The sequence below is a fragment of the Molothrus aeneus genome, chromosome 4 (assembly GCF_037042795.1).
Source record: "Molothrus aeneus isolate 106 chromosome 4, BPBGC_Maene_1.0, whole genome shotgun sequence".
Taxonomy (NCBI): Eukaryota; Metazoa; Chordata; class Aves; order Passeriformes; family Icteridae; genus Molothrus; species Molothrus aeneus.
The window spans coordinates 31,820,988-31,835,530 of NC_089649.1; the positions used below are offsets into that span (position 1 = coordinate 31,820,988).

The 14,543-nt window shown below is 39.0% G+C and overlaps 1 protein-coding gene across 2 annotated transcripts in view; it reads left to right on the top strand.

Moving 5' to 3' along the window:
• The window catches only part of GLRB (glycine receptor beta), a 46,262-nt gene extending 31,719 nt beyond the window's left edge, over positions 1–14,543 (top strand). For both annotated transcript variants that reach the window (XM_066548211.1, XM_066548210.1), the window contains exons 9-10: positions 2,234–2,526; positions 11,873–14,543. In XM_066548211.1, coding sequence (XP_066404308.1) covers positions 2,234–2,526; positions 11,873–12,169 — 590 coding nt within the window. In that variant the 3' untranslated portion in view covers positions 12,170–14,543. The remainder of the gene's footprint in view (positions 1–2,233; positions 2,527–11,872) is intronic.

Here is a 14,543-nt window from a genome sequence, read left to right on the forward strand (position 1 = left end):
ATTATCCACTTACCATTTTCACTGAACTCTGCTCATTCCAAGTCCTGTAAACTCCACCTTGGCATTAAGACTTCACTTGATTGTAGTTCCAGCATTTGGGTGAATGTCTCCACTCCTCTCAGCCTGGAAAAATCTGATCCGTCTATGCATGGGTGATGCTGCAAACACAGGCAATATGCATTTTACAGGAATTTCAACATTTGAATAGTGAGTAAGAAAGCAGGATAGCAAGTAAGGCTCTTAATAGCTACCTATTGGAAAAGTCTTTCTGAAGATTAATAGAAACGATCTTTGGAAAAGAACTAGCATCTTTGCTACAAGAACTAGCATCTTGTAGTTCTTTGGAAAAGAAGTTCTTTTCTTTTGAAAAAGAACTTTTTCTTTTCTTTTTCTTTGGAAAAAACTACAAGAACTAGCCAGTCACTTGTTACCTGACTGGCTTTATTTCATTAGAGACTCACTTCATGAAAGTACTTCAAGCTCATACAGTCATGCTGCTCAGCCCAACATAGTAGGCAGGCCCTTCATTTATTATGAAATAGCTGGACACAGAGTTAATAGTAACAATATTGTCTTGACTAATTGGGTTGTACACAGGACTACAGCTCTGGCATGGCCTGCTGACCCCAAGAGCTCAGTAACGTGCAGAGCTGTTTGATGTGCATACATTGTTTGCATGTGAATGCTTCAAACAAGGTACAGTAGATGGAAAGTAAGCCAGAGTGTACACTGAGGATTCAGTTCAGTATTTGCTGTATCATTCTGTTCTGAGATAACACATCTGATCATTCTTTATTATCCCCATGGACAAAAAAAAATTCCAGGTTTGCGGTGGTACATTGAGACCACATATTTCTAAATAAAACATCATAAAATTTTGTGGTTTAAAATCACATTACCATAAAGATTTCTTTATGCTTCAGTGTTCTAAGAGCTAGTGAGTTGTTCGTTTGAGATTAATGCTAAATAAAATACCATATCGATCTCACTGAAATCCAAATGGGAACACTAGCTAAAGAATGTGTTGCTTGTGATCAAGTAGAAATGAATATTTTCATAGGCCAATACAGATAGTTTTATTTTAGTTTACATTTTCACATCCTCAGTTACTTAAAATGGATCTGAAGCGAATAATCTCCTTGTGAATGAAAAAAAAAATCATGCACTATAAGAAACATAGCTGAGACTCCTTTTGGCCAACATTTTTATAGACATCAATTCTATTTCATTAAGCCTCTCACTCATAAATAAAGATTTTTATCATTAGCATTCACAAAACCAAAATGAGACATTCTGAACATGGTGATTGAACTAATTTTTCCCTACATGACAGCCATTTCTAAAGTTGGCTTTTTCCAAATGTAGCTCTTCATGCTACTATTTTCACAGGAGCCTGTGAGAAATCTTTCTTTGGCGTCAAACTTGTATTTGTCTCTTGTGATATGAATCCGGTGTTGATGGTGACATTTGGAAGCCTTATTAGGGGAAATGCTTGGTGAAATCCATGATGAGTGTGACCTTCTAACAGCCTCTGCACATGTGGGCTTTTTTCATGATAAGGGCTTCATGAAATGCCCTTTATCTAGAAAACTTCTTCTTGATCCTAGAAGCTCAAATAGGAAATGACTGTGACCCTCAGCCACCTCCATGTTTTCATCTTCTCAGTGAATTGGGAACAAAGGCTTTTTGATCTGCTCATACAGCTTTGCTCATCAACAAAAACTTCCCTTTTACCTATGATCTAAATATCACACTTGTGAACAGCTCATTCAGAGAATTGCTCCTGCTATAGCACAGTTTAGATTTCTGGGACAATGCTATTCTACTTTAAAGGATTACATTTTTTGGTTTAAGTATCATATTTTTCTCTTCCACCTTCCCAGAATTAGATGTACATTGTAAGATTAGTCTTTGGAAACCCCATTTCCCAACTGTGTGATGTGTGATGGGACAAGAAACCATGACTAGTTTAGCCTCACTTATTTGTTTCTCTGTTTATAAAATGAAGGTAATCATTATTAGTAATTCATCATTAACTGCACTACCTAAGTGTTTAACTTGTTCATTAGCTGAAGGCATGTGCACTTTGTACTCCTCCTGCACTGACCACATCGTGAAGTCCCATTCACTGTTGCAAAACATCATTCACTATTGTCTGTTTCAGAGGAAGAGCACAGCCAGTGTCATCAAAGGGAAGTTTTCTTATTCAATATATTGTTTTCTCTTTTTGTAGGTATTTTCTCAGTGCTCAGCTTGGCATCTGAATGTACCACTCTTGCTGCTGAACTTCCCAAAGTGTCTTATGTGAAGGCCTTAGATGTCTGGCTGATTGTTTGCCTTCTCTTTGGGTTTGCATCACTGGTGGAATATGCTGTGGTTCAGGTAATGCTAAACAATCCAAAGAGAATTGAAGCTGAAAAAGCAAAGATTGCCAAGGCAGAGCAAGCAGAAGGGAAGGGTGGAAATGCTGCCAAGAAGAACACTGTGAATGGCACAGGGACTCCTGTTCACATCAGCACTTTACAGGTAGGAGCTACAAAGCTTTGTATGCAAAATCAGCAGTCTTCTCTATTAACCCAATTCCAGGAATACAGTGTTTGTAATAATTTTGAGTAGTGCTTAATCTTGGAAGGGGTCAAGACATTAAAAAAACGCTGGTAACTAATGGCCAGCAGCCTGACCAATTGGTCCCTAGTGATTTGGGGTCAGAAGTTCTAAGTGAAAAATTTATCTTTTAATATCGTAGCAGCATGGTTGCTGCTTAGCTTCAGGTAAATAAAGTAGCAAGCAGCTTTACAGTTGCTGTTTTTCTCATAATAAATAGCAGCTGTCAAACTGTAACTATTCAGAGGACAGAACTCTCAGACTGTATTTGCTGAGAGCATACTCAAATAACACCCAGCTCATTGCTTTCCCTGGGATGGCCACAGCTGCACTGCATTGCATGCCTGTGAAGCCAGGAATCCAGAAGTCGAGGCATTTGTAGACAAAAGACCTGTCTGTTTGTGTCAAACAGTTCTTGCATTTCTTTCATTGCCAGATGGAGTTTATGTGTAAATCAGTCAGATTCCACTATATGGTTAAAGATGACATGTACATCTTCACTCAGGTTGAAGTTTTCCATCATATTGCTAAATTCCTAATATTTTAGAAGTCCCTGTTTGTGCTCCAAGAGTTTTCAGACATCCCAGTCCAACTGCCTTCAGTCCTAAGTGATATTTACTTGACATTTATTCTGCAGAAGAAAATATGTTATTGTACAACATGTCTAATTTGAATTTGGCTTGTCCTTTTCAATGACTCAGCAATTCTGTTTTATAAAATAAAGCTGCTAGGCTAGATTCAAGTGGTAATATTGGTACACAGTGACTTCAACGTTTCCTTAAGAAAGGAATAGGTTATGCAAAAATGGCTGAAATCCTGTCTTAGTATCAAGCTGAGATTATCCCAGCTTGACTAACTAATTGCCCCCAGTCCAGAAGAACTGCAGGTAGCTGCACTGTTCTGCAATACCTGCGGCTTAGTGCACTTAACTACCATAATTCTCAACTGGTAGAAGAATCTTTGGGAAATGTTTTGGTAGGCAGCTAGTCTCAACTTAGAGTAACCCCATGACTGCTTTGACTTGTGTCATGAGTAATTCCCCAAGCCTAGGCAACATGAGAAAGAAAATGGCTCTGCTGTAGTTTTGCTTTCCCTGAACTGAATGGGATAATTTTGTGCTCAGCACAATCTGCAGGTCCCAAATCCAGCTGTTTCTTCTGACAGAATAGTTGCAAAAATCCAGCAATGCAGCATATATTTTTCCTATTTCCAGTACTTAAAAAGTTCTGTTAAGTGTTCAGCTTCATAAATTACAAGTTTAACAAAAATTTACAGTTTTTCAGTAGTGTGAACAAAATCAATTGCTAAATTACTGATTCTCCTTGGTATGCATATCCTCTAAGGTACATGCCATTGTCATATCCAAGTGGAAAATGAAATTGTCTATTATCACCTATGTTGTGCTTTCATATTTCAATTTTTTTTCAAGAAGGCACTGGTATACAGTGTATTTTAAGACTTAGAAGAGTAATCATTATCCACAGAAGTTAAGCAATGTTCCCCATGAGTGTGTCTAGCAGCAGGCTGAAAGTTTTTAGAATTCAGAATTCAGTCTGCCCTCCTATTGTAGCATCTCCCCTCCACGATCTTGAAACACCAGCCTCAGCTTCTCATGTTTAACCTGAACTTTTCAGGGTCTTCCCAGCCTTCCCAATTTGTTATGAGGGACCTTAAACATTCCAGTAGCTTCTGATGATCTTTATACAGAGATTTACAAAAAAAATATTTTACAAGCCATAGTGGAAATAGGTATTCCTTGCTGTAAAAGTTGGTCATGTGGCTGAGTAGCTCATGGCTAATGATCCAACTTGAATTAATCCACCTGCTTTGAAACACAACCTACCAGAGGAAATGTATCCTAGGCTGGTAATTTCTGGAAAGATGGCCAGGTTGAGATAGAAAAAGGTCCCAGACCAATGAATCATTTGACATCAGGATGTGGCAGGACAGTGAAGCTAGATTTTATATATTTGAAAGCTATAAATCTGCCTCGCTGAAAACTCCCTTTCTGAACCTGCTGCTGCATAGGAGTACTTTGGAAGTTCTTGGCCTTGAAAAAGCATGTACTGAAGTCCTAAATCAGAACAGGTGTAAATCTTTTGGTAGCTCTGACTTCTAATCCAAAAGTAGGCTTGCCTCACAAAATTTGGATTGCTCCCATACAGACCTAGTAATGATCAAGTAGAGAATGCATTTGTCATATGGAAAATATGCAAGGGAGAGAAACATTAAAGAAGCAGGTAATGGAAAAAAACTGTATGTTGAAAGGCATAAAGAATACAAAACAAAAAGAGGCCAGAGTGCTGTCCCAGAACTTCAGGAGCTGTTTCTCATCAGGGTCACATAGGATTGTGTGGGAGGCAAGAGTGCTCACAATTTGCCAATCACCCAAAGATGGAGAAAGGCATCCATGGATGTATAGCTACTTCGCCAGATCCTGGGAAATGGCTGATATAAAAGCTGCATGTTGCTAGCATACGCCAACCCCTCAAGTCCAAGCTTTATGAGTCATGCTCCCTCCAACAAAAACCCTTGAAATGTCAGTGCCATTTTAAACCCAGGGGTTTATCAATATGACTGTCTGATTAAAGTCGAGTGGTCTGTCTGTCAAGATCACCCTGAATCTGTAGGAAAAAGAAGAGAAAATAAGCACTTCTGATGTGTTTTTCTAGGAGAAGCATTGGCTATGCACTTAGAGGCAAAAAGCCATGAGAAAATACAGCTTGGCTCCCTCAGCTCATAGAGGCTGCAAGTAGATGCTGTTCTAAGCAAAGGAGAAAATTATGCAATCTGGTGATAACTGCTTGCACTGGCTTTTTATTGGGAATCCTCAGCAGGAGTTTGCATGTGTTTCCTAGCAATGAAACATCATACAGTGAGAAAAACAAGCAAAAAGGGAAATGTTTTGAAGATGATTCATTTTTTTTTGCTTTCGTTGCTGACGTGATTACAGTGAGAGATTGCACTGTTAACTATAACAACACCCCTCAATTTGAAAAGTCACATTTTCATCAAGCCCATTTTTAGAAGCTGTCCCCCACAGATAATGTGCTAATGACTGGAGAGAACATTTGCTAAAAGAATGGTTCTGGCAGATGATGAATAGCACTATGCAAGTGGTGGTAATAGCTCTAATGCCAGTTATTTTTAAAAAGTGGTGCTATTGCTTGCTTTATCTTGTCAGAGCCACATCTAGGCTCTGAAACCAGAGATGGGTTATGTTCATCTCTACTGACTTGCGATGTACTTGACCACTGGTGGTGACCTGGTCTTCCCAGGTTTTTTTCCCTCACATGGAACTCCAGACTCAATTTTTTTATTGTAGAACCACCAATAACCCAGCTTACATTTTACCTTGTACACAAAACCACAGGCTGCAGCCTATTTTAATAGTTCCTGACAGCATTTCAGGTACAGAGTAGGTACTTTCTGCTCCAGTGACTCCTGTATTCATCCTTGGAGATAATTCAAACATGACTGTAAAGAGGCCCCAGGCAGTCTGCTTTGAGCAGGGGGTTGGACTAGATGATCTCCAGAGGTCCCTGCCAACCTCAGCTGTGCTGTAATACTGTGATATTTTATGCATTAATATTTTTTGTCCCGTATTTTGGAATGTGGTAGCATATTCCTGCTGAGCTGCACCAGAAAATATACCCAGTGTGAATACAGACTAATGCTAAATAATCACTACTTTATTGATGATCTACATCTATCATTATGGCAAGAACAAGAGGAGAGCACAAAACTAGTGCAAGAGAGATGAACAACAGAGCTTGTTAAAAAACTCCCCCTTCATCTTGTATGGAAGCCCCTTGCAGAGCTGGCAGCACTGGGGACAGATGTGCATGCCAACAGGAGGCTGGGAGCAGGGCAGCAGAGGGGGTTTTGTGGCAAGGAGGATGTGCTGTGTTGGACAGGGAACACAGCACTCCAGTGGGGAAGCTCCTCAGCCTGAGGGACACGTGCTGGGCTTGAGAAGCTGCCAGTGCTGTAGCATGTTTGAAGCCTTGCTAGGAGTTATGGATAATAAATTTCTGCTCTCAAAAATGATGGCTTTTATATTGCACTTCATCCTGATGGATAAAGAGGACTTGATCACAGGATGAACAGTCAATTGAAAAGGATCTTTATTCTATTTGCACAAAACAAATTGAATCAAGTCCCTGATATTTTTGGTGCTGTGAAAGGTCAGATTTCACAAATTTGACAACTGTCTAATCTGGATGGAAGAATTTAAACAAAAAGTGTAAATGGGGCTGGTGAGCTAATAATGTTCAAACCAGAAGTAAAGCTACACTAATTTAAGAAAAAACACAAAACCTTACAAATAGCACAATTGAAAACAAATCCCCAAAGATTTAAAACTAATCCAGCTTCAAGCATTTCTCTTTTCTCCTCACTGGCAAGTGGGAGGTGATAGCAATTAATGTAAGCTGAACTCAATAAAATAATTGTGTAAGTAAGAAAAGAGATATATGCATAGCATAACTGAGGGCAATAGGAAGTTACTTTGCATATACAGCAAGAATAAAAAACCTTGTAAGATGAGTAATGGTACTATACTAGGTAGAGGTAGAGGTACTGTAAGTATCAAGAATTAACTGAAAAGAGAAAAGCATTGAACAAATACTCTGCTCCATGTCTGGGGAAAAGCCAAATATATTCAATGTGAGGATGAAATAGCTCTCATTCACAGTAGCTGATGAGAATATTAAACAGCATCTATTAAAGTTAGACATTTTACAATCAAGATTTCAGCCTAAGTTGCATTTAGAATTTTTTTACAGAGCTGGTCTGTGAGTGCTGTGAAACATTAATGTTGATTTTTTTAATAAATCCTTTAAATCTGGGAAGGTTTCAAAATACAGCAAGAAGCTAACTTTGTGCCAGAACTTTTAAAGCTAAGTGGCATAACATGAATAATTAAAAGCCTGACATCAATCAGTGGAGAATATTGCATAGCTTACAGGGCTCTGACTAATAATTATTGTTTGTAAGTATTAATTATCTTTAATATTACTCATCATTCAGCCCCATGTTAACTAATAAATGGCTCAGTGAAATTAATCTGTCTGTTTATTGATTTAATCAAACTGAATATAACTTTTTAAGTATTATCAATTAGATTGACAGAGGTAATGATACGAAGGTAAGAAACTCTTTAAGAACATTTTTCTTGGCTTCATGTGTCAGCCTGGTTACATCATCAAATTATGCAAAATCAAGGTTAGATTTGTTACCATATCTGTGTACCAGCAGTTAATCAGACTAACTATAGTCATGCCTTGTGTCTGAACATTGAAGCCAAATAAATTCAGATTAGAAATAAGGTACATATGTTTCTGAGGAAGAAAGTCATGGAAAAAATTCTCCATCCTGGATGTTTTTAAAGGAAAATCTAGTGTAACTAGTTTGGGCAGTAAATGTGGAAAGTGAGGAGGAGCACCAGAAGCAGCAGAGGCAGAACTGGGGAGTTAGTTGCTCCTCCCTGCCAGTCTGCATGCATAGGCAGCACTTATTCTTTCATCTCTTTCCCCATTTTCTTCTCACATTATTCCCCTAATTCTGCAACCAAAGGCATTTTGCAGAGGCACATGTGCTGCAGCTCTGGAGCAGCAGCAGGTGTTGAGCTTGGCAACGAGCACCAGTCAGCCTGAATTATTTAAAAGGTGAGAGAGGATATCACAAGGGGCCTTATGGATTCTAGGAGGCATTTTTAGGTACTTCTGAGCTGTTCATGAAAAAACAGGTGGTCTGTCCATCCTACCAAACGTAGACAAGGTGGTCCAGTCCTGGAAGAAACAGGGAACTAGGTCTGTGTTTTGGGCCAAGCCCCAAGTGCTGTAACCTTCCCCTGTGGTCTCCTTAGCCACCCCCCCAAATCCATGTCAGAGAGACAAGGAGTCACTGCTCAGCTCCCTAGGAATGCAGGGTGTCCCTACACTATCCCAGAAGCCTTCCCTTCCCAAACAGCTGCTCCCCATCCCCTGCTGGGGAAAAGCCATAAATCTGGTGGAAGCTTCCTGTGGGTTGGGTCTGGCCCACAAGTCATGATGCTGGGCAGGATAAGGCAAGTGACATCAAATATTTTCTGTGTCAGGATGAAGTCAAAAGGATATAACATTTAACATTTTACTTTTCTTTACATATCTTCAGTGTTGTACTCTAAAATCAAGCCCTACAATATTTTTTGCACAGAAAAAGTTCCTGTAGCCTTTGGTAAGTTCTTTGTGCAGTAAATGTGGAAAGTGAGGAGGAGCAGAGGCATTGCTAGGATTATTGTTACACTTCTAGCACAAACCAAGGCAAAATTAATAAAAAGCAGATAATCATATATATTTTATATTATCTAACATTGTTTAGAGGAAGCTGTAGGTCAGCTGGAGTGAATTTAGATTAAAACAACAGAAACATTGGAGAGGTGAAGAGATATATGAGAAAAAAATTTAAAAATATGTTTATGCAGCAGCTGAGTGCAGTAAGTAGAAGAATGTCAGATTTGTAAAGCCAAAGAAAGAGATGAAATTATTTTCAAAAGTAACATATACTTATTAAAGAAAAATTTGGGCCAGATTGCTCATACAATGAAAACTGTGTCACCCTGATAAATCAGTACTCCAGCTGACACTGAACTAAGCAAAGCTCCGTGTGAACATGCTGTGAACAGTTCTCTGCTTATAAGGCAGAGGTGACCTAGAATCCACTCAGTCCTGAATGGGAATGAGAACCGACTTGTAACAGCCTTTAGGGGAGCACTCTAGATACTGCAGTTGGAACAGGAATATTCTCTGCTATAAATGAGAGAATTTAGGCTACAATTAGGGTCACTGAATTTTTACAACGTGTTACTGGTAGTGTGAGGAATGGACTACAAGTTTTCAAGTCCAAAAGGAAGCCTATAATTTCATACATGATTCTATTTCTTGTAATGGTCTTACTAAATCTTGCTAGGTTTGACCATGGAAAAAATCTTATATTTCTATGACTCTTCAGTTAACATGCACCACAGTCCTGCAAGCTCATTTTTCATTGCACAAGGGTCTGCTTTATATCTTCATTACCTATGTCATTGGATATGATCTGATTGGAAGGAATGTCTCAGATTGGTGAATGATAGCATCCTGTCACCCAGGGTCATATAACCATGTTTATCTGTGTCTTAGTCACCACCTTACTAGACAGCTTGCCCCTGCTACTGCAGTAATGAGCACTGTCTTAGGCAGTCAGGTCTTTGAGCACTGGGAGACAGTTACAAGAGCTTTGTATGTATAGTTTTGTCCTGCCATCAGGGAACACCTGTCTTGTTTTTCTTTTTTATGACCTGGAATCTTGATTTTGTGATGGTTTGAAATGGTATTCTCCAATTTAGTACTCCCACTAAAACCGTGCACTGCTGCATCTCCTTGCTCCAAGGGGAGGCACAAAAGGTAAAGATCATGGTTTTAGATAAGAAAAATTTACTGAAAATGGCAATGAGATAAGAAAATGAGCAGTTAACAGCAATAATATTAACAACAAAAGGTGTAAGAAAATAAATGATTCACGCAGAAAAATTCTCTGACAATAGGCAATACCAGATGGCTCCCTTTGCATGTTTTGTCAACCAGAAGAAAAGTCTTTGTGCCAGAAGAGAATCCCTTTCCCCAGCCCTGGCAATGACATGAGGTGATATAGAATAACCTCTGTGCCCTGGCCATGCCTCCTCCTGTCTACTGCAAAAATTAACCCTCTCCTGGCTGGAGCCAGGACAAACCTGCACCTCTGTTTAATGCATCAATTTCAAAATGTATTATTTTCATGAGAAGGAGAACTCTGGAAAATTTGGGAAGTTGAATCCACGTTTTTCAGGAGAAATAATGCCATGCTTCTTTCCCACCTTGCACAAGAATCAGTTTTGTCAATAATGGGAATAAAAGCCCCAATCAAAGTTTAAATCTCTTCCTGACTACTTCAGTTCTTTCTATGCAGGATAAGTTGTCATCATCATAGAAGAAGCTAATAATATTCTTCAGAATATTTTTCATTCCTCTATAAACCTGGTACTGTATTTTATGACATCATAATAATAATAGTAATAATAATAATAATAATTTTTTTTTTTAGTACTTACAAAGTATGACTATGCAAATATCCCAAACTATCAGCCAAAAACTGCAGAAAACCCAAGGGTGGAGAGAGCTGAGGGTAAAATACCTGAGGTCTTTGTGGAGGAGAGACAGACTAATGGGTAAAAGGGATAGGCAGCTTTTGAAATATACATTTATGTCAGTTGCCCATGGGTATAGCCTGAAAACTAGCAGTTTTTCAACTAATGCTAAGGTTATATATGTGAACAGATTTATAGTCTGTATTCTTCTCTCTGCTTTCCTGAGTAGTCCAACTGAAGTGAAAGTTTGGGAGAGGTTTATCCAAGTCACAAAGCACAGTGCCTTGCAAGTAGTCTCTAAATCACTTCAAGCTCCCTGAACAGTGTGGGGTTGGTTCTCCTAGAGATATGTTGAATCTGAAATAAAATTTTTATAAAATTCAAGGAAGGGAATATAGGAACCTTTTTCCCCACAGAAAAAAATTATTGCTTGATCCCCAAGAGCACTAAAGGAGCTATAGGAAACACAGGAATTCTGTAGTTGGATTTAGATTTCCCAGTTCACACTTCTTCGGTGCTGAGAACAGTGTTACGTCTGTGTTCCCTGTTTTTATAGAGGCACTAAACTCCACAGGTACAATGCAAGATGGTCAACTTAGGATGAGGTATACGATCCTGACCTGATAACTCTTTAGAACCATAAAAAACTGAACCATAAAAAAATTCAATTTTTTATGAAATTGAATTTTAGGGCTAATTGAATTTTAGGGCTAATTCTGACTATGCGTTTCAGAGCTTAGATAAATGCAAGTATTGAATAGTATCAGGTCTGCAGGTTCATCAGCACAGAATCAATATCCAAAAATACTCCCCACAAAAATATTTTCTCCCCTTCTATCATCTTAAAATGACTGAGTCTAACTATAGCAGATTGCAGAGCATGAGGCACCTTGTGCATGAAAAATTACACAATTATGAATGTTTGGATTAGTTGATATGATTGACTGATCATCCTTAAGTACTTTATAACATAACCATTCCATAAATTAGTCTGATGTAATGTATCTCTATCAACAAGTAATTTTCTGTATGTTTGTTTGCAGTGTTCCTTAGCAGCTGCATGAAGTTTGCTAATGAGTTGTGGTGAGTCGATCATGATTCCCCTCACTCTTTATTTCATAGGTTGGTGAGACCAGATGCAAAAAAGTTTGCACTTCGAAATCTGATCTGAGATCCAATGATTTCAGCATCGTTGGAAGCTTGCCAAGGGATTTTGAATTATCAAATTATGACTGTTATGGGAAGCCCATTGAAGTCAACAATGGGCTCGGGAAATCTCAAGCCAAGAACAACAAGAAGCCTCCTCCTCCCAAGCCTGTCATTCCATCAGCAGCAAAGAGAATCGATCTTTATGCAAGAGCACTGTTTCCTTTTTGCTTCTTGTTCTTCAACGTCATATACTGGTCCATATATTTATGATAAATCTTTTATTTATTTTTTTCATATGTGTAAAATATAGCCCATTTCATTATCCCTTCCCAGTCATGAAGGCCACTGTGTGAAATTATTTGCATTTGCAAAGCAATATGTTGCATCTCGATGCCGTGCGATTGTACTGAACATATGGCATTTGAAATTTGAATGAAAGCATGACACTGCAATGTCTGTGCTCTGACCAACTTTGTATATAAATGTACAGCATACATCCTGCTTTAGGAATATATATAAAGGACGATGCCTACTACATTATAAAGCTGAATAACGCTCTTCAGTTATTAGTAACATACAGAAATTTAAAGTGTTTCTGACAATGAAACTGATGTGCACGTTGAGTATTATTAAAATCAGTATTCTAGTATTTGTAGTATTTAACAGCTTTTCTGCTGGTTTCCAGAGGAAAAAGAAACACCCGCCAAACATCTTGTTCATGTATAATTTCAGCTGGCACTGTTGAAGAAAAAGCTAACGTGTAATTATTACTATTATTTAGGCTTTGTCAGTGAAGGCAGCATCAAGTAAGCAGATCTTGTCTATGTGGAGAAATAAAGATCAGAGAACTACTAATTTTGTAAAATCAGCTCATTTAGGAAAAAAACCTCAACAGCTGTGTCCATGAAGCAGGCACAGTTAAGTGTGTTAGAATATGCTGGCAAGAAAACATTGGGGCAAATTTTAACTGCTGTTTCTTTAGGCACAAACTAGATACAGTATATAAAAAACAAACAAGCCACTTTCTAGACTAAAGGTACCAGGAGTTTTGGAGAGGCATCACAAGATGCAGTTCAGTATCAAGTTTGTTATACATTTTTACATTAGTTTGTCCTCTGGCTCAGCATCTGTAGCATCTGGCAAGCCTGCAGTATGTAAGTTACAAGTTTTTTGTTGTTGTTGCATTGGACACGTCTTACTTGATTTGTTTTGTTTATCCCTTTGAAAGCTTTCATTTTAAACAAACCAATTATCAAGACAAAATCCCATTTTCACCAATGATGGTACCTTTTCTTGTTTGCGTGCTAGCTTGTTTGCTAGCACTCCCTGTAGGAGTGAAAACGTGTCCAAAGGTCTAAGGGGCTGAGACTCTCATGAGCCCTGGTGTGCCTGTGTGTTAATTAATGGCTGCCCTCCCCAACTCATTGATCTGGCTGCTACATTTTGGAGAATGAGGTCCTATGCATGAAATAGTTCTGACAGGAGACTGCTTTCCGTTTTCCAGAGGAAGTTCTATGGCATGGAGACTGCCTTAATGTCAGCTCCTTGGTGTGCATAGGGCAGGGCCTTGGGTCTCCTGTGAATGCCAGGGTACATCCCCTTGTGAGGGCAAGTCATGAAAAGAAATGTGGCCAAAAGAAAGCAGCATGCAGGTCGGCATGTGAGTAGAGTGTGTTTCCTGAGAGCAAGGACTTGGCCTCAGCCCATGAGAGCATGCCACACACGTCCCTGCTGGGGAGATGGGGCACCACAGCTAGTTACAGTATGAAAAAAAGACAATTCATAAAAGGAAATCTGGACTGTTGGCCCCTCACAGGCTAGGAAGGGACTGGTTTAAATACATGAAACTTCCATAGTGTGGAAACAAACAATCCCACTTATTGTGCTACATTTCTGGCATGTCCAGGATGTGCTGAGCTAGTGCAGGCCACAAGGATCACTTGGGTGCTGCCCACAAGGTGAATGTTGTCCACATACAGCGATCCTGCACAACTAGAAGTCCAGAAGTGGGAATGTAAGAAGAGGAATGGCATGGCACACTGGCCCCACTGGACATCTGGTGAACCTGCACACCCGGAGCTTTTTGAAGCCACTGCCACTTTGTGATCAGCAGGCTGGCTGCAGCGACTCGTGCTTGGGTTGAAGAGATCTGCTCTTCATAGTATGGTCGCACACACTCCACCAGCTGCCTGCCACTGTCTCATGGGGGTCTCAGGTTTTGGGTTTCTTTCTGATCTGAAGAAATGGAAGGCAAATCCCAGATGTTACTGAGCTGTGTGGAATGGGGGCTGAGGGAAATGATATCTTTAAGGTCTAGTTCAAAGTTTTAGTATTTCTGTTAGTTGAAGGTAATTGCAGAATTGTCAGAGACTCTGAGAAGCAATAAGGATAAATGAAAGAGAGGAAGGATGGGAGGGGGAACTTTTATATATACAGAATGGTATATTTATAGACATTATTTATTCTCATACTTGTATTTTTTCTTACAGTACTGGAAGGCAAAAAAATAATTACCTTGTGTTGGAAATTATATGAATTTTGGAAGATAACTTTCTTGTTAGAACTCTTATTAAATGATTTATCTGTAATTAATGTCCACATTCTATCTGTAAAATCTCAATTATAGATTTTATTGTTAGATTAA